The sequence below is a fragment of the Panthera leo genome, chromosome D1 (genome assembly GCF_018350215.1).
Source record: "Panthera leo isolate Ple1 chromosome D1, P.leo_Ple1_pat1.1, whole genome shotgun sequence".
NCBI classification, from domain to species: domain Eukaryota; kingdom Metazoa; phylum Chordata; class Mammalia; order Carnivora; family Felidae; genus Panthera; species Panthera leo.
In genome coordinates, this window is record NC_056688.1 from 102,742,428 (window position 1) to 102,762,695 (window position 20,268).

At 46.3% G+C, this 20,268-nt stretch overlaps 1 protein-coding gene and 1 non-coding gene across 2 annotated transcripts; both read right to left on the bottom strand.

The window, feature by feature from the left end:
- Positions 1 to 4,417: 4,417 nt before the first annotated feature.
- Positions 4,418 to 5,475, bottom strand: LOC122201336 (olfactory receptor 1052-like). The gene is given in 3 exon segments (XM_042907208.1): positions 4,418 to 5,027; positions 5,029 to 5,335; positions 5,388 to 5,475. Coding segments are annotated over 3 exon segments (1,005 nt in total).
- Positions 5,476 to 16,810: 11,335 nt separating this feature from the next.
- Positions 16,811 to 16,883, bottom strand: TRNAR-UCU. Its single transcript has one exon. It is a non-coding gene; the product is annotated as a tRNA-Arg (tRNA).
- Positions 16,884 to 20,268: the final 3,385 nt, after the last annotated feature.

Below are 20,268 nucleotides of genomic sequence, written 5' to 3' on the forward strand. Positions count from 1 at the left end.
GAAGTCAGGGCAACTGCTCAGTGGCGGGATCCATGAATCATCCGGAGGATGTCTGTCCCTTCTTTGATACTGGTCACCTCTGACCAGTCCCAGCTGGAAGCGTCCTTGGACCGTCTTGGGTTCTTTCTTCCAAGAAACACCCCTTTCTCACTTGTATCTGGCTTCTTCCATCCTGCACCAAGTTGTCCCCTGAAGTGATGCCTGGAGAGACATCCCATGTGGCCAGTGATAGCTGTCAGCGATGGAGAGCGTGAGTGTTCCACTAAATATCCCCAAACCAGAACTGTCTCCCCACCTGGTTACACTGTCCTTCCCCAAGGGCCTCTAAGGTTAGTTTAAATGAGTTTGAGACGCTTGGGAACAAGATGGACATTGGAGAGATTCGCAGTGACTTACCCCCTTTTCCATCTGTAAACGGCGGGCTTTGGCCATCACGTCTCCATTCCCTGTGGGACAGGCGGGGGCCCAGCAAGGCTAACTCGCTTTCCTCGGGTGATGGAGCCAGTGCCTACTAACAGTACCCATTCACTCAGCATCCAGTACTTGCCGGCAGCGGTCTGCTGTGGCCCAGTGCCTTGGCTGCCTGGCCAGAACCATACATCGGCCTTCCTTTCGGCACCTGTGGCTGCAGCCGCCCTTCCACCTGACCTTTGGCTTCACCACCACCCAATAGAAAGTTCCACATCACAGGTACTGAGTGGGCTCTGGGTGGTCCTAAGACACGGTGTTGATAAAAATTTAATTCAAACGCTCTTGAGACAGGTAACACTTTGACTTCATTTCCGAACAACATTCCAATGACTCCTACTGGGTTCCACATGGTTTTAGGTGAAGGAAGAGGGGAGGAGAGGGTGAGCTCTGTTCAAACACGTCGGTGTGCATGGGGCCGAGGGAGCTGGGTGCCTGGTCTCTGAGCAGACTTTGCCGTGTCCCCCGCTGCTCCTGCGCTCCCCCTTCTCTGCCTTATCTCCGCCCCCCCCCCCCACCCCGCTTTCCTTGTAGGAATTTCTGGCAAGCCCGTTTACTTTGTAGTCTGTGACTGGGTGGCTCAGGACCGTGGAGTGAGGGTTCTCAGGAACTGATAAAATTAGGAGCAGAGTGTGAGTTTACTGTGCAGTGAAAAAGGGGTTGACATCCCCGTCTCTGTTCCTGGATCCTCTGTGTCTCCTTGGCCCTAAGAGAAATTATTATTCAAAGGAAAGTTTTCTGCCAGGCAAATGGCTTATTTACATGAAAAGATCACAGTCCCTAAACTTCTGAGTCTGGGATAGAGTGTCGGGTGTTGATGGTGGTGGGGACGGGCTGGCACCTGCTGTATTCCTTAGCGTGTGTGATTCTTCATTTATGTGTCACCTTGACCGGTCTAAGGGATGCACAGAGAGCTGGTAAAACACAACTTCTGGGTGTGTCTGAGTGGGGTCTCTAGATAAGACTAACATTTGAATCGGTAGACTGATTAAAGATCACCCTCACTAACGGGGGTGGGCCTCATCTAATCCATCAGGGGCTTGAAGGAAACAAAAAAGGCAGAAGGGTGAATTTCCTTTTTGCTTGAGTTGAAACATCCACCTTCTCCTGTCCTCAGACATCAGTGGGCATGGTTTTGGGGGCCTTTGGACTCCCACCAGGGCTGACACCATCAGCCCCCGGTTTTCAGGCCTTTTGATTTAGACCGAATTACACCACCAGCTTTCATGGTTCTCTGCTCGCAGATGGCAGATGGTGGGATTCTCAGCCTTCATCATCGCATGAGTCAATTCCTATAGTAAATCTCCTCTTCTATGTATGTATGTATGTATCTATCCTATGTATGTATCTATGTATCTATGTATCTATCTATCATCTATGTATCTATGTATCTATCTATGTATCTATCTATCCTATGTATGTGTGTATGTACCTATGTATCTACGTATCTATCATCTATCTATCTATCTATCTATCAATCATCTATCTTAACTATCCTATGTATGTATGTATTTATGTGTGTATCTATGTATCTACGTATCTATGTATCTATCACCTATCTTATCTATCCTATCTATCTATCTATCTATCTATCTATCTATCTATCTAATCTATCATGTCCTATTGGTTCTATTTCTTTGGAGAGCCCTACTACAGTATATTAAGAAAAATGACCCCAAACGTGTAAACAAAGCCAGTACCATCATTCAGCATTGATCAGTAGGTTCACCCACACATTATTCACTTTGCCAAGGACATGTTGTTTCACTATGATATTGATGAAGTTACGCGTGAACAGGGAGGTTTCGTCTAGAAGAGATGCGGTTGCTTCTTGGTTTCCTCTGGGATGTGAACCCCCTTCTGTTGGCTCAGCCCAGTGTGCTCAAGTCTCCCCCTGCCCCCTCCCACCAAGATCTACAATGGTTAGGCGCTGTTTCCCTGTCGTCCCCATTTATACCATCTACATTTCTAGCTCCATGGTTTTCCCCCCTTCCTGACACATAAGCCAGAGTACATCAGTGGATTTAGGAATTTCAAGCTAGACGTAACTGGGAAAAACACAAACCATCTACTCCCCATTCCCCAGTACCTCAGATTTGCCAGATGGATAGGCAGACATACAGGGATTTCATCACACATGTGATGGGGTTCAAGCTAATTTTATTTGACTCCCAAAAAGATATTAAACCTCAGTTGACATCTGGATGTTACAATACATTTCACCTCGTTCTTCCCCTCTTAAAGTAGTAAGATTGATTTCTGTTACAATAAAGAAGGCTTTGTCTAATGACATAAAGTTAATTTGACTTGGATTGAAGAAAGTTCTATGGCCTGTCAGCTTTTTATTTTGTTCAAATTGTTGATTTATATAGAAATAGTGGCTCATTATTGCTGTAGATTACATTCTGATTCCTGGCTGATTATAATGGAGATTTCTGGAGCAGGGGTTCCATTCTTTCCCACAAAGTCAAATGATCATGATCTCCTTCTGATACACAACCCCACACAGACCGTTTCTCCAATATCACAGATTCAGAAGGGCAATAACCCCTAAGATGACCTTTTAGGGAAGGTTGCTGTGGCATTCAATGATTCTTTCTATATGTGAGAACTGTCAAAGATAGGAGGAAGATAGAATCTGACTCTCACTGGGAATGCAAACTGATGCAGTCACTCTGGAAAACAATATGAAGGTTCCTCAAAAAACTAAAAATAGAACCCTAAGACCCAGCATTTGCGCTACTAGGCATTTATCCAAGGGATACAGGTGTGCTGTTTCAAAGGGGCACATGCACCCCCGTGTTTATAGCAGCACTATCCACAATAGCCAAAGTATGGAAAGAGCCCAAATGTCCATCGATGGATGAATGGATAAAGAAGATGTGGTATATACATACTATGGAGTATTACTCGTCAATCAAACAGAATGAAATCTTGCCATTTGCAACTACATGGATGGAACTGGAGGGTATTATGCTAAGTGAAATTAGTCAGTCAGAGAAAGACAAAACTCATATGACTTCACTCATATGAAGACTTAAAGAGACAAAACAGATGAACATAAGGGAAGGGAAACAAAAATAATATAAAAACAGGGAGGGGGACAAAACAGAAGAGACTCATAAATATGGAGGACACACTGAGGGTTACTGGAGGGGTTGTGGGAGGGGGATGGGCTAAATGGGGAAGGGGCACTAAGGAATCTACTCCTGAAATCACTGTTGGCACTACATGCTAACTAATTTGGATGTAAATTTTAAAAAATGAAAAAAAAAAAAAAAGAATCTGACTCTCACTTCTGGGACCACTGATTGGAGGTCCTAGGGGTCTGTAAGATACAAGTGTGGATGTACAAGGGGGGCACCTGGGTGGCTCAGTTTGTTAAGCGCCCAACTCTTGATATCTCATGGTCCAGGAGATTGAGCCCTGCATCAGGCTCCACAATGACAGCTTGGAGCCTGCTTGGGATTCTCTCTCTTCCTCTTTCTCTGTCCCTCCTCTGCTTGCTCTCTTTCTCTCAAAACAAAGAAATAAACATTAAAAATGATTAAAAAAAAACAAGTGTGGATGTAGGATATCAGGGGATGTAACAGATCCGAGCTGAATGTAGTGTATTGACAGAAGTATAATAGTGATGTTGCCAACCAGGTAGATGTTCCTGCCTAGGGCTTGAACTTCAGGGAATGATGGAAGGGTGTAGAGTCAGTCAGAGCTGATATGTGGCTGGACGCTATGGAGGGTGGTACAGTGGCTAGTGTAGGTGGCTTTTTGTGGCAGCTGAGCAGTGCTGAATGCCCGGGGGCAGCAGCACTAGCCGTGGCAATGGACGATGTCCCCTATGGTGGCAGCCTGCACATACCATTCTCGTGGCTGGTGTTCAGCTGTGCTTGGCCACTCTTGGTTCCTGTCCCAGGCTTCTCTTCTGTTTTATGAGCTACCAGACACCTTGCTAACAAATTCCTTTTCTGCTGAAGTTAAGGACCCTAATTTGTACAGCAGCCTCGACATCTTTATTCCTTAAGCTGTAGACCAGGGGGTTCAGCATGGGGATCACCATGGTGTGGAACACAGAGAGGCCCTTGTTATAGGCTGCAGCACTTCCAGGGTTGGGTTGGACATAGACAAAGAACACAGACCCGTAGAAGAGGGAGAGGGCAGTGAGGTGGGAGGCACAAATGGAGAAAGCTTTGTGCTGGGCCTCCAGGGACCTCATCCTACAGATTGTGACCAGGGTGAAGGCATAAGAGATCAAGATGGCTGAGACCGTGGGGACAGTGACCAAGGCAGAGAGGCAAAGCAGGATGACGTTGGCCACTGTGGTGTCTGAGCAGGCCAGTTGGAGCACAGGGGGGATGTCACAGAAGAAAGGATCAATGACGTTGGGACCACGGTAGGGCAAGATGAAGGCATTCCTTGTCTGCGGAGCTGAAACGAACACCCCCGCAGCGTAGGTGACCATTACCAGCTGGATGCACAAACGCTTAGACATGATGGCGTGGTAGAGGAGAGGGTGGCAGATGGCCACAAATCGATCATAGGCCATTACGGCCAAGAGCAGGCTCCCCTGTGCCGTGGAGGATCATGGAGGCCATCTGGACCACACAGCCTGTAAACGAGATGGACCGGTCCGTGGTGAGGATGCTGATCAGCAGCCTGGGGGTGAACACGGAGGAATTGCAGGTGTCCAGGAAGGAGAGCACGCTCAGAAGAAAGTACATGGGGGTGTGGAGGGTGGACCTGGCACGGATCAGGTCTATCATGCCCAGGTTGCCCACCAGTGTCACGGTGCAGATCATCAGGAAGACGGCAAAGAGGAGTTGTTTTTGGTCAGCCTGGTCTGTGAGGCCCAGCAGGATGAATCTTGTCACTGCGGTGCCCCGATATCATCCCACTGGTGTGGGATGGTGTGGGATTCATACCCACAGGACAATGAATGCAGGGAGGAGAAACAAGAATGTTAACATTCTCATCAAAGAGGTAGCCTTTAATCTCTTCCACTTCGTGCATCTCTGAGTGGCAGGCTGGTCCCCAAACTCCATATCAATCCCATCATGTCACCCTCATGCGAGGTACTGAAGGTCCTCTGTACCCCTAAGGATAATGTCTACATTCTTCAGCTTGCCACACGTCCTCTGTGACGCCTCTGTGCTACTGTGCACTCAACTTGCAATTCTGGACAACTTACTTCCACAAACACAGTGCGTGATTGCAAATGTCTGTGCTTTTTCAAATTCTACATTCTTGTTGAATGTCTTTTGGTCTCTCCAGACCCAGCTTAGAGGTCCGTCCCCTCCCTCTCTCCCCGGAGTTGCACAGATGCTCCTTTACTTGACATGACACTGTATTTTAACTTTAAAAATAAAACGCCCGTCCATCTTTCCTGTTGGACTTTACTTTATTTTTTAATTTTTAATGTTTACTTATTTTTGAGAGAGACAGAGTGCGAGCAGGGCAGGGGCAGAGAGAGAGGGAGACATAGAATCCAAAACAGGCTCCAGGCTCCGAGCTGTCAGCACAGAGCCCGGCGTGGGGCTCGAACTCACAAGCTGTGAGATCATGACCTGAGCCGAAGTCGGCAGCTTAACCAACTGAGTCACCCAGGCACCCCTCCTCTTGGACCTTCTTACCCCTAGCAGCTGGAGAGTGACTTCATATCTCAGTAATTTGTGCCCTGGTATCTATCAAGTGCTGGTATCAGTGAATAAATAGAAATTCTGAATTCGATAAAATCTTCCTCATTCAGGGAATGCCAGCAGGATCCTGTCAGTTGTTTTGGCCCAAACCATTTTTGGCCACCTTTTTTCTCACCCCTCATTGAACCCCTCAGCAAATCACATCGGCTCTACCTTCAAAATAAGTACCAGCTTCCCACCCCTTCTTTGCAAGACACCCTCATAAGCTTGCTTGAATTAATGCAACTGCTCTTAGCTGGCGTCCTGCTTTCCTATTAAGAGGAGAAGCCAGGGCAAGCCTGTCACCACACCAGAGAAATGCAGATTGCTCACAATGGCTCTGGGAGCCTGGCCACTACTCCGTCACTTCCTTGCACCTCTCTGTCCTCTGGCCCACTCTTTTCCCTCTTGCTTACCCTGCTCTAGCGACTCGTGCCTCCTTGGCCCTCTTAGGACACACAGGTGTGATTCAGGACATCTGCACCGCTGTCCCTGCCCCTCGGAGCACTCTTGCTCTGGTTAGCCACAGAGCTCCTTCCCTCATTTCCTTTAAGTTCAGGCTCAGATGTCACCTGCTTGTAAAGCCCTCCCTAAGCATCTTATTGACAATGAAACCCTGCCCTACATCAGCACTCACTATCCCTCTTCTCTGTTTCCTTTTCCTCCTCAGAGGACCTTTTCTCTTCTAAAGAATCTTTTTTTTTTAAATGTTTATTTTTGAGAGAGAGAGAGAGAGACAGACAGACAAACAGAATCTGAAGCAGGCTCCAGGCTCTGAGCTGTCAGCACAGAGCCCAATGCAGGGCTCAAACTCTCAAACTGTGAGACCATGACCCGAGCTGAAGTCGGACGCTTAACGGACTGAGCCACCCAGACGCCCCGGACCTTTTCTCTTCGAATAGAGAAACATACACATGCAACATACGCGTGACTTCTTGCTGTTGCCCACCATCTCTGTCTTGATATTAAGATGCTAGAACCGCAGAACCAGGCATTTCTGTCAATTTTTCGTTCATTGCTGTGTCTCCGGCGACTGGCACATAGTAACCTCTCAGTAAACGCTTATCGAATGGGGGTAAGGAAGCGGTAAAGAAGATACAGGGTCTCTTGGAGGCAAACCTGGCTGCCAAGAGGACAGTTACTACCCAGATGGGTGGGTTCAGAATTCCCGTCGCCCAAATCAGGTGGTAAAAATTGGGGAAGGGTTATGATAAGAAGTGGGTAGGGGTGGAATCCGACGACGATGCTGCGTGAAACCCAGAGCCGCTGAAAGCTGGTGCCTGTGGTGTCCTAGGGTCACGGCAGTAGGACCTGACTACGGGAGGCGGTTCGGCCGCTTAACGTGCAAGGTGGGCTGGACCTTGGGGGTGGATTTCCAGTCCTGGAGTTTGGGCCCAAATGTCTGAAGTCACAGCCCTCATCTTGAATCTCTGACAACCATAAATTTTTAACTCCAGCTGTGGAGGCCTTAGGGTGATTCTTTTCAGATGGGTATATGCTTTGCAGCCTATATTGATAATTTTGGTAAGATGTCTTTATAAGATGATAAATTTTTGGTAACAAGTATATCATTTAATATGAACTTGAATACTCATTTGAATATATACATATTAATATATGATTTGAGGTGGTTGAAATGGTTAAGAGTATCTGTAGGGCACCTGGGTGGCTCAGTCGGTTAAGTGCCCGAGTTAGGCTCAGGTCATGATCTCATGTTTTGAGAGTTTGAGCCCCACGTCAGGCTCTCTGCTATCAGCACAGAGCCCACTTCAGATCCTCTGTCCCCCTCTCTCTCTGCCCCTCTCTCCCCCCCATCAAAAATAAATAAACAAAAAAATTTAAAGAAGAGTAGCTGCTTAATTTGACGTAACATAAGGAGGATGCTTAGCTAAATTGAATTAGCTGAATTTATTTTTGATTTGGCTAAAATGCAGAGGAACATTTGATTTATTAGATATATAGTTTTTGATTTAGTAATTTTGAGGAGTTGTTTAAACAACTTATGAGGTCTTCTGAAGGGCTTGGGAAATGAGGTACATTAAATTTGTGATTGTGGTTTAAAAAGTTCAAGGGCATTTAATTAATTATATTTGTTGTTCTTCTTCTTATTTTTTATTATTTAAAAAAATGTTTATTTTTGAGAGAGAGAGAGAGAGCGAACACAGAGGGGGAGGGGCAGAGAGAAGGGGAGACACAGAATCCGAAGCAGGCTTCAAGCTGTCAGGGCAGAGCCTGATGTGGGGCTTGAAACCACGAACCTCAAGATCATGACCTGAGTCAAAGTCAGATGCTCAACGAACTGGTGGCTGTGTCAGCCACCCAGACACCCCTAATTAGTCATATTTATTTTCTTTTTTAATGTTTATTTATTCTCATGAGAGAAAGAGAGAGAGAGACAGACAGAGAGACAGAGAGACAGAGTGCAAGTCGGGGAGGGGCAGAGAGAAAGGGAGACACAGAACCTGAAGCAGGCTCCAGGCTCTGAGCTGTCAGCCCAGAGCCCAACATGGGGCTTGAACTCATGAACCATGAGATCATGATCTGGGCTGAAGTTGGATACTTAACCAACTAAGCCACCCAGGCGCCCCAATCATATTTATAAATGGTGTTTAAATGTTTAGGAGAATTTGCAGCTATAGATTTTTTTGTGTATATGACTTTGAATTGCTTAAGAGAATTTGATTGTAAATAGTGCTTAAATTAATTGAAGGAATTTAATCTGTTAAATTTTGAGGCTAAGGGAACATTAACCAAAGATTAAGTGTGATTGTTTTAAATTTTAACAGACATTACTAGATCTAAAATTCAATTGATTATATTTGAAAATTGCATTTAGTGGCCTAAGAAAAATTAAGTTCTAAATTTACAACTTAAAATATTATAACCAATTAACAAATGGCTTTAGATAATCTTTTCCATGTACAAAAGATTTGGACATCAAAAAAGTCACTTGTGGGGCGCCTGGGTGGCTCAGCCGGTTGAGCATCTAACTTCGGCTCAGGTCATGATCTCACAGTTCGTGAGTTCGAGCCCCACGTCGGTCTCTGTGTTGACAGCTCGGAGCCCAGAGCCTGCTTCAAGTTCTATTTCTCCCTCTCTGCCCCTTCCTCTCCCATGCTCTGCCTCTTTCTCTCAAAAATAAATAAAAATTAAAAATTAAAAAATAAAAAATTATAATCAACAAACGGCTTTAGATAATCTTTTCCATGTACAAAATATTTGGACATCAAAAAAAGTCACTTGTGGGGCACCTGGGTGGCTCAATTAATTATCTGATTCTTGATTTTGGTTCAGGTCATGATCCCAGGGTCGTGGGATTGAGCTCTGCATCAGACTCCATGCTGAGTGTGGAGCCTGATTGAGATTCTCTTTCTCTCTCTGTCCCTCCTCTGCTTACGTGTGTGCATGTGTGCGTGCTCTCTCTCTCTCTCTCTCTCTCAAATAAAACAAAACAAATATTTGTTGAACCTCTGCTCTGTGCTATTCTGTAGGCCAGGTACTCCCCTCACCCTGGCCTCATTTGAGAACCGAGTAACCTGCTTGCGATCACACAAGGATGAACGGGTATTTGAACTTGAATGACCATGTGGACAATGCTTGGCAGAATCCTCTATTCATTGGGTAGGGATTATAGCCTGAGGAAAGAGAATAAATAACTAGAGAAATAAATACGCTAGAGAAATTACTTAATGAAAACTAATAGATCAAATAGGGTAACCAGAGAAGAATAGTAAAACCCAATAATTCAGCCAGTCCAAGTCAGATGTTTAAACCAGAAAAAACTCGGGAGAACAGAACATGTTCCAAGCGCAGCAGGAAGTCCTTACGGGAAGTCTTGTTAGGGGAAGTCATTGCTCTCCCATTTGCGGCTCTGGGCCACAGATTCTGATTCAACCATCCAGTTGTACAAGGGTGACCTAGGTGTACAGAATTTCTTCCATCTGCAGAGAACTCTTGCCCTCAGTGGCCGGGTCTCTTGAATCCCCCAAGGGAAACTGGGACCCCCCCCCCCCCCCCCCCCAGAGCCTCCAGACTCTGAATATACACCTTTTGTAGTTTCTACACTCATACAACATGGACACATTGGAAACACAAGGCAATGCTACTCTGATCCCTGTTCCAAGAACCAATTCTACGGGGGACGCACTAAGAGGGTTCTTGAAAGTGTCGAGTGAATCAATTTCGTTGGATTTTTGGGTGGATGGAGGTATAGAAAGAACAGCGGGGTTATCTTTCAATTTTACTTTTTGTTTTTTCGAGTGGGAAATGTATTCCAGTTGTACAAAATTCAGAAGGGACTACACTGAAAATAAGTCCTCGTCCTGCCTGCTCCCTTCTGATTCCCCCCCGCGCTCAGATCTCTGCCTCAGAAGCTACCAGTGTCTTGTGTATCTTTCCATGGTTAGTCATCGCTTATGTAAGTAATATGTGAACCTATATTTTCTCCTCTTTTTTAAAAGATGCAAATGGTAACAAACTATACATATTGTTCTGTACCTTGTTTCTCTTTTTTATTTAACAACTTATTTTGGGGATCTTCCCAGTACAGTAATTAAGGGCTGCCCACCTTTCCAGACCAGAGGCTGCACAATGTTACGTTTCATAACATTGAAGCAGTTCCCCACTGAGGGACATTTAAATTAAACTCTTCTACAGTTAGCAACAAAACAGCGCCTAACTTAAGGCAATTTCCGGTGAAAGCAGTTTGCAATTTAGAGCCTGGAGACCCTCAACAAAAGATATTCGCATGCACCTGTGACTTGGCTTTCGTGCTAGACTTTTCACTGTTTTATTTTGCGGGGAGAAGAAACCTGGCTCGCTTTCTTCTGCTTCTTTTTCTTTTTCCCTCCCAGTCAGATGAGATAGATGCTCACCAGCTTTGGTTACTGGTCTTTAGCACCTGGTCATACCTGCAGCTTCGACACCACTGGGTGCTCCCTAGAAATGCAGAAGCCGGTTCCACCCCAGACCAGCTACTGAATGGGATTTGCATTTTAAGCAAGCAGCTGACTTCTATTCTGGTTTTGGGTTTGAGACATGCTGAACAGCAGCTGGAGGGGATTGAGCTCATGTGCCAGGTGGATGCCTGTAGAGAGGTGCAGAGGGGAGAAGGCTCCTGGTCCCTAATTGTGAAACTCCCTCACAGGGACCTCTGTGTCGAGGCTGATACTGAAGTGACCTCACATCTGGTGCCAATGTCTGCAGGTGAGTTGGGAGGGCTGAAAGGGCGAGTGTCGTTGGAGACGGGACTTGCTGAAAGAGAGAGCCCTTGAGAAGTCGACATTCTCCATTCTGTCAGGATGAAGGGATGTCAGACAGCGCCCCGGCCACGGGAGAGGCCCCTCCCTGGCATTGAAGGATATTGAAGGCCCCTCCCTGGATATTGAAGTAGCTTTTTTTAAAAAAAGATGTTTTTATGTAAGTGAATGGAAAGGACAAATTGAACTTCATCACCATGCCCAGGGGCAGCCTCACCGATGGGATTTCAGGAGACAACTTACTGGTCCAGAGACCCAGAGCCCAGGAGAACATGCAGACTTTGAATGTCTGGCCTTGAGAACCCAGCTCCAGGGACAATGGCGAACACAAGTGGCCTAGACCACAGAGAGATTCCATACCTCTCTCTCCCCCCGACCCAACCATTGCAAATTGCACCATCGAAAGTTGAAAGTTCCACCGCCTTTGAGAAGGGGTTTCTTCCATCCACTGCTGGCTCCTGGGGCTGGTGGCTTGTTTTGGGGCAGCACCACTGCCTGGCAGTGAAGAGCATGGGACATCCTATTGGCCTTCCCTGGATTTGAATCCCATGGCCAGCCGTGACTGTTTTTGTGACCTTGGGCAAGTTATTGAACCTCACTCGGTTTTGCCTCCTGCAAAGTGGAAATGATAGTGTCAACCCTGGGGGCTGCTGTGAAGATGAATTTGAAGTGCTTCTCAGCGCGTATGGCAGAGAGGAACAATTCAAGACTTGTTACAATTTCTAAATGGGGATGTGAGGGGACGGGAAAGAAGGGAAGCCAGGGAGACGAGGCGGGGCAAGGAAGCAGTGCCCGGAGACACAACCCCTGTGGATGTGTGAGGTTTGGGACCCACGGAGGTGGGGGGGCAGGGCAGACCCTCCTCAAGTCTCTCCCTTGATGGCCTCTCCTCAAGTTTAATGAGTGTGAAACTTTCACAGAAACCCACTCACACAAGTCACCTTCCTAGGGGCTTGAGGCAATTAATTCCCACCCCCCCCATTAACAGAAGAGAGGTTGTTAGTGATTCTTTTCCTCTTTCTCATAAGACCTGAGACCCCGTAAGTTTCTCTGTTATTATTATTTTTTCTGACGACACAGAAATAATAATAATAATAATAATAATAATGGCAACTGACATTTGTATGGTTTAGCCATAGCTTGCCTGTGCGTTACCTTATTTTGTCTTCATACAAACCCTCGGACGCCTGCTTAGCAAACATTATTGTCCACCTTTTGTGGAGGGGGAAATAGCGGGTCCACAAAGCGACATGATCCGTTCAGGGTTCGTGGCTGGAAAGAAGCACAGATCTAGGATTTCTGACCCTTGGTCTCTGTTTCCTCCCTCAGCTCCCAGCCTCCAGACGCTGGGCCATCTTGGAGGTGTCGTTGTTCTACCCTAGAGAAATCATCCAAAATGTTTTCCAGGAGAGGTGGGAGCAGATTCAGCACCACACCCTGTGCCCCAGGATCACCGTCCTTGATGACATCGTCCATTCCTGCCCTGTACATCGGCAGCAGGTTCTGATAACAGGATTCCTACTATTTTCCCTCCAGACTGTATGCCCTGCAGGACGGGGATCTCTTTGTCATAGGACTTGGAGGCTGTTGCTGAGTCCCAAGTGGATTGACTGCAGCCTCCCAAGCATCACTTCCCCCCTCCCCCCGCCCCCGGGGGTGCGCCTTCTGCATTTCTCTTCATGTTCTCACCCTCCCTGGCCCAGATGCATCCTTCTTCAGGGGACCTCATTCACACCGCATTCTTTGTGAATATCACCTCTTGGACTGTCTGACTTAGACCTGTCCTTATCACGGGCTTTGGATGCTTCCCGGTGGGGCCAGCCCTTTCTTTTTGTTCTCACAGCTGCTGCTCCTGAGTCTGTCTCCTGCCACCTGAGATATCCCACCTCTCTTTCCCTGTGAATTGTGTCTTCACTTCCTGTATCATCCTGTTTGGCTGCAGGTATGAGTCATGCCTCAGAGGTGAGACAGGGCTTGACTTTATCTTGAGCATCACATGGAACATCCTTCTGACAGAGGGACCTGTAATGCATGTTTGTTCACTTAAGAATAATTCTACCAGGGGCGCCTGGGTGGTTCAGTCAGTTAAGCGTCTGACTTCTGCTCAGGTCGTGATCTCACGGTTCGTGGGTTTGAGCCCCACATCCGGCTCTGTGCTGACACCTCAGAGCCTGGAACCTGCTTCGGATTCTGTGTCTCCCTCTCTCTCTGCCCCTCCCCTGCTCACACTCTTGTCTTTCTGTCTGTCCATCTCTCTCTCAAAAATGAACAAACATTAAAAAAAATTAAAAAAAAAAAAGAAGAATTCTATCATGGGGCGTCTGAATCATAGGGACGCCTGGATGGCTCAGTCAGTTAAGCCACCGACTCTTGGTTTCGGCTTAGGTCATGATCTCGTCATTCGTGAATTTGAGCCCTGCATCAGGCTCTGTTCTGACAGTGCAGAGCCTGCTTGGGATTCTCTCCCTCTCTCTCTGTCCCTCCCCTGCTCATGCTCTCTCTCTCTCTCTCAAAATATATAAAGAATAATAAAAAAAGATTAATTCTACCATAGAAGATAAGAGAATCTATGTCAATTATATACTTCAATTGAAAAAACAAACAAACAAACAAACACCCAATCTTGCAAGCCCTTGACCTTGGACTTCTAGTGTCCAGAACTAAGAGAATAAAAATTCCTGTTGTTTAAGAAAAAAGAAAGAAAGAAAGAAAGAAAGAAAGAAAGAAAGAAAGAAAGAAAAGAAAGGAAACTAAGTATAGAGCCAGGGAGCTGGTGAGAAAGGAGGTAGAGAATACGTCCGAGGAATACTTCTAGGAGTTCGTGAAAGGATGAGAAGCAGCACATGATTATGAAGCGCGTGAGAAGGCTCAGGAGGCACTCACTCATGAGGTCTTCAGTCGGGCCCCTTGGTTCACGTTCATTTTGGGTTCCACTCGTTCTCTGCCCAGGGCATGCAGAGAAAAGGTACGGTTGCTCAGCCGGTCCCTGGTGCACTGCAGCTGCTGACCAGGCACGTGTGCTCCTGTGTCTTTCTGATGGAACACCGAAGGCTCCAGATGCCTTCCTCCTGACGCTCTTTGTACATCTTCCCACGTTGTCGTTGTCAGCAGGGGAGCTGATGGCAGAGAAAGAGGACACGAGGGTGACAGAGGGATGCAGGCATATGCACACGCGCATGCACATGCACACATTGGGCACACGCACACACACACACATTGGGCACACACACACACTAGGCACATGCACACACATATGCACGCGCACACATTGGGCGTATGCACACACATACACACATTGGGCACACGCACACACATATGCACACGCACACATTGGGAGCACACTCATACACACATGCACACATTGGGCGCACACACACGCATACACACACATTGGACACATACACACACATGCACACGCACACATTGGGCACACACATACACACATGCACACATTGACAAACACATGCGCACACACACAGGCACACATTGGGCACACGCATACACACATGCGCACGTACACATTGGGCGCACACACAGACGCATGCATTGGGCACACACATATACACACACACACATTGGGCACACGAACACACATACACGCTTGTACATGCACACATTGCTCACACGTACACGCACACAGGATCCACGTAGTGTGGTTCTTCCTCCCTGTCTGAACTGTTGCCTAATTATGTCTCTTTCCCCCGGCTTCTCCCTGTATTTTGTTATCGATTTAACAAACCATTCTTTCTGAACATCTGAATTTGCTCCTTGAGCTTTTCTGCTCAGTTGCCTCCCTGGTGGTGCACGAGGCTCCTGCCATTGCACCGAGGTGATTTCCCACATAGCAAGTCCATTTTAGCTCCATCTGATGTGCCATAGAAGGTTCTGTCCCATCCGTGGGTTTACGTGGGGGTGTGGAGATGAGATGGCTTGGAACACACAGGAAGCACACGAAGGAAGCTTCAGGGAGGAGGGAGAGAGGTCAGAAGTGAATCCTGAGCTCTCTGCACCAAGTTTGATCGTGGGACCATTTGTCAATGGCTGGCCACACGTCTCTTTGTGGGACCTCTGCCCGGATTCTTCTTTAATTTCTCCATCCACATCTCGCCCAGGGCTTACAATCTCAGGTGCTTCTCATTCTAATGAATTCTCTGCTCTGAATCTGAAGGGCTGCCTCTTTCTGTGTTGGGTCTGAGGACTGGACGAGCCAGCAAGGAGGGACTACAGCGAGGATGCCGCTCCGAGGTGAAGCCGTCCAGGGTGGCCCCACTCCTCCCCTGCGTTTGGAGACCCTTCATTTCCGGCCACACTGGGAAATGGATGAGGCAAAACAGAGTTTTGTTAGGCAGGCAGCTTGTTTGTTTCGGGGAGATCCAGTCTCAAGACTCCTGAGGCTGGGATGGGACGCTGGGGTAGAGCGATTTGGAGAAGGCTTGGAAAAGGCAGCGGATACACTCTGGAGAGACCCACAAGCCCCCTTGTATGGTCCTGTGGATCCTGACTATCCTACCTGCCATCAGACATCACCACTCTCGTCCTCATACTTCCCACTCATGGTTATATGCTACTGCTTTGAGTAATGATCTGATGTCCAGTGGCCTTACTCAACTCACAGCGGTTTATCTGCAGACTCCTTTGGGTTTTATAAATACACAATCACATCATCTGCAAATAATGGCTGTTTTATTTCAATATTTATTACAGTGGCTTGGCCCTCCAACTCAATATTGAATAGAATTGCATCAGTCGACAGACTTGTCTCCTTCTTGATCTCAGGAGAAGCACCTTCAATATATTACCATCAAGAACCACGTTTGCTGTAGTCTGTTTGTTTTTGGGGTTGGTAGATATATTTGACCAGATTAAGGAAATGTCTTTTTATTTCCAGCTTGCTAGAATTTAAAATTTAAATGTAGATTTAAAAAGAATCACAAATAGGTATTAAATTGTACCAAGAATATTTTTCTACATTTACTGAGGCGATCATACAGTTTTTCTTTCTATATTCGAAAAACGTGGTAACTTACATTGATTAACATTTAAACATTAAATGAGTCTTGTTTGTATGCCCAGAATAAATATGAGAATTAATCCAGGAATACAACTTTGAGATGTATAACCCTTCTGAGATATCACTGGATTTAATATGTCAACATTTTTCTTATGGCTTTTGCATTTATTATCATGAGGGATTGACTTATACTTTCTTATGTGTTCTTGTGTTATTATGGATTCAGCTTAGCTGGCTTCATAAAAGACTTGGGAAATGATCCCATTCATTATTACCTTAAATGTTCAGAGATTTCACTTGTGAAACCCTCCTGGGCCAGGAATTGTCTTTGTGGGAAGGTTTTTCATACGAATTCAATTTCTCTCTTTTAAACATTTTTTTAATTTTTAAAGTAATCTCTGGACCCAACATGGGGCTTGAACTCACAACCCTGAGATCAGAAGTCTCATGCTCTACTGACTGAGCCAGCCAGGCGCCCCCATATGCATTTAATTTCTTGATGAGGTATAGGATTATATATGTTCTTTCTCTTCTTGTGTAAGTTCTTTTTTTTTTTTTTTAATTTTTTTTAACGTTTATTTATTGTTGAGACAGAGAGAGACAGAGCATGAACGGGGAAGGGGCAGAGAGAGAGGGAGACACAGAATCAGAAGCAGGCTCCAGGCTCTGAGCCATCAGCTCAGAGCCCGACGCGGGGCTCGAACTCACGGACCGCGAGATGGTGACCTGGGCTGAAGTCGGACGTCTAACCGACTGAGCCACCCAGGTGCCCCTTGTGTAAGTTCTTTTAACTTTGGTAGCTATCAGAGACGCTGAAGCAAAGTACACATGGGCTTCATTCCCTATGTGTACAGGTGGAAGGAACCCTAGATGTGGGTGAGGAATCCCAGATGTGACTAATAGACTCAGGTTGTTGTTTTGATGGTGCTTGGCAGGAAGATATAATGGGTGGGTTTTAAAAACTCCCCCATTTATCGGCAGTGGCATGAGCTTGTACCAATTTGAGTATATTCAGAAAATGAGATATTCTTTTGGACACTGTCAGGTTTAGGTCTCCATTAGGATTACTTCAGCAAGTACAGCTCCAGTGGAGATTGGGGTAGAAGCCTGCATGGCATAAAATAGAGGAATCTGTGGCCACAGATGAGCCAAAATATTCTGGATATAGAGAGGGCAAAAGAAATCAAGGATGTAGTAAGAATGAAGGATTCAACCCTTTAAGAATTTGTGGGTAACCAGAGGAGACCGGCTCACTACTCAGTCTGGGCAGTTTCCAGGGAGGGGCAGAGGACGTGGTAATGGGACGGGAGGGTAAGGGATGTATGCAAAGAGGGATGGCAGTGACGGACTGGAGAGTCTAAACCGGGTAAGGAGGAAAGTGAGGCCATGGGGAGGTTGAGAGACCTTGTAAGTGTGGTGGGGTCAGTGGGCATTAGGTCTTAGGGGGTTTCCAGAGCTGGGATACTGGAGTGTAGACGGAAAAGATGGCAAGTGTTGGCTGGAGAATGGGAGTCTTAAAATTGAGGTTATGGAGGGGTTGTTATTGATGGTGCCAATGTCTATGGCATAATTATAGCAACGACTAGCTGGGAGAGATAGGCTGTAAGGAGGAGGTCAGGAACTTAAGGGTCGGGGCATTAGGAGGATCAGTAATGACACTGTTCTCAACCTTGGCTACATATTGTAATCACCTAGAGAATTAAAAAAAAAATTGATGCCTCAGTTCTCTGTAGACCAAATTAAACAGAATCTCTGTGGGTTAGATTTTAATATAGGTTTTTTTTTTTTTTTGAGCTCCCTAGGTGATTCCAATGTGCAGTAAGGATCGAGAACCTCTGAGTTGTAAGGGGATCAGAATCACCAAAAGAATGACCTTGGGCCAGAAGCTACAACTTTCCCAAAACAAGGGGTAGGACCCACTGGTATAGACGGTTTTCACAGGAGGGCTGGTGGGCGGCATAGGGACAATGTGAGAGTACATTTTTTTTAATTTTTAATTTTTTTATTTATTTTGAGAGAGAGAGAGAAAGAGTCAGCAGAGTAAGGGCAGAGAGAGAGAGAGAGAGAGAGAGAGAGAGAGGGAGAGAGAGTGAATCCCAAGCAGTCTCCAGTGTCAGCACAGAGCTGGATTCGGGGCTCAAACTCACAAACTGTGAGATCATGGCCTGAGCCGAAATCATGGGTCAGAACTTCATCCGACTGAGCCACCCAGGCACCCCAAGAGTACATTTTTTAAAAGTGTGGTGGTGGGGGAGGGAAAATGGGTTCGAGGGGCCAATGGGGGGGGGGGGGAAAGGGGTATTCTTTTGCTTAAAACCCACCATGGGTCCCCATCTCATCAGAATGAAAGTATAGGCTCCTCCCATGGTCTGTAGGGACTGACTCGGTCTCTTCTCACCACCTTCTCCACCCCCTAGCCCCCCCCTCCCTGCCGTGTTTCCTTGGATCTCCCTCTTGCCCATTCTTCTGTAGCCACCCTGTTTCCTTGTCTGACTTCCAACTCAGGTTTCTGCTCACATGCCCTCTTATTAGAGAGACTTTGCTGGGATTTTATTTAAATACAATGCTTGACCCCCGCCCACCCTTCCCCCTCTTGCTTCATAGCACTTCTTACGGCTGCAATGGCACATGCTTACTTATTTTCTTTGTCTGCCATCTCTACAAGAATGTAAGCTCCAGGAGGACAGGAACTGTTGTCTGTTTTGTTCACTGATGTGCTCCCAGGGCCTAAAGGGGCACTGGAACAGAATGCATGCTCATTGCATGTGCGAGGAACGAATGAATATATAGAGCAAATGAAAAAAAAGCAAAGCAAGTTGCATTGCCAGATGTCCAACATGATCCTGTGTGTGTGTGTGTATATGTGTGTGCATAAACTACATATACTCAAAGGTCTGTCAGGGTATGTGCTAGATGTTAACAATCATTCCTGCAGGGCAGGGGAATGGGTGGGACTTTCACTTTATACCTTTGGATGTCTGAATTTGTTCAGCTGCCCTGTATGTCCTCTGCCACCTTCCCCCCACCACTCCCTTCATTTCCAACAACAAATAGAAAGGAAGACAAAAAGACCACCTGACTTCAGTGAGGGGGGAAGCAGGCAGCAACTGAAAACTTGGAGCAAATTTAGGCAAAGTCTGGTCCGAATCCACATGAATCTCTGAAATGAAGGCCCCACCACATCTGAATAGAAACGAGGATGAGGAGATCGGGCTCCGGAGGAAAAGGTAAATCTGTACATTTATTTTGTGAATTTCCCTCAGGTTCAAATCTGTAATGAGAAGGTATAAAATATCTATCATCCCTGGAGAAAGGTATAGATGAGAGATGCTGATTCTGCAGAAAAAAGCAAAGACCTAGAGATGATAGAAATAGGAATTTCTGAATTGGATTCCTTTAAGATCGTACACTGTAAATTTGGGTGCATAACTTTTCCATTTTCTTCATTTTTATTTTTTTTTAAGTTTATTTATTTTGGGAGAGAATGAGAGACGCAGAGAGAGGGAGAGACAGAATCTGAAGCAGGCTCTGTACTGTCAGCACAGAGCCCGACCCGGGGCTCAAACTCACAAACTGTGAGATCATGACCTGAGCCGAGATCAAGAGTTGGATGCTTAACCGACTGAACCACCCAGACGCCCCACTTTGCCGTTTTCTGATTGAAGGTGAAATTAATCAGAGAAAGAGTATCTACCTGGAGAAGGAGCTCTGTGTAGTGAAATAGTTAATGAGAACTACAGGACCCTGGGATTACAGAGGCAGGTTGTTTTAGACAAACAGGTAGGTTGTTCAGCTGAGAGAATGGGACATAGTGTACAAAGTCTGGAGAAATTTTAAATGGGTATGTGGGTCCATGCTA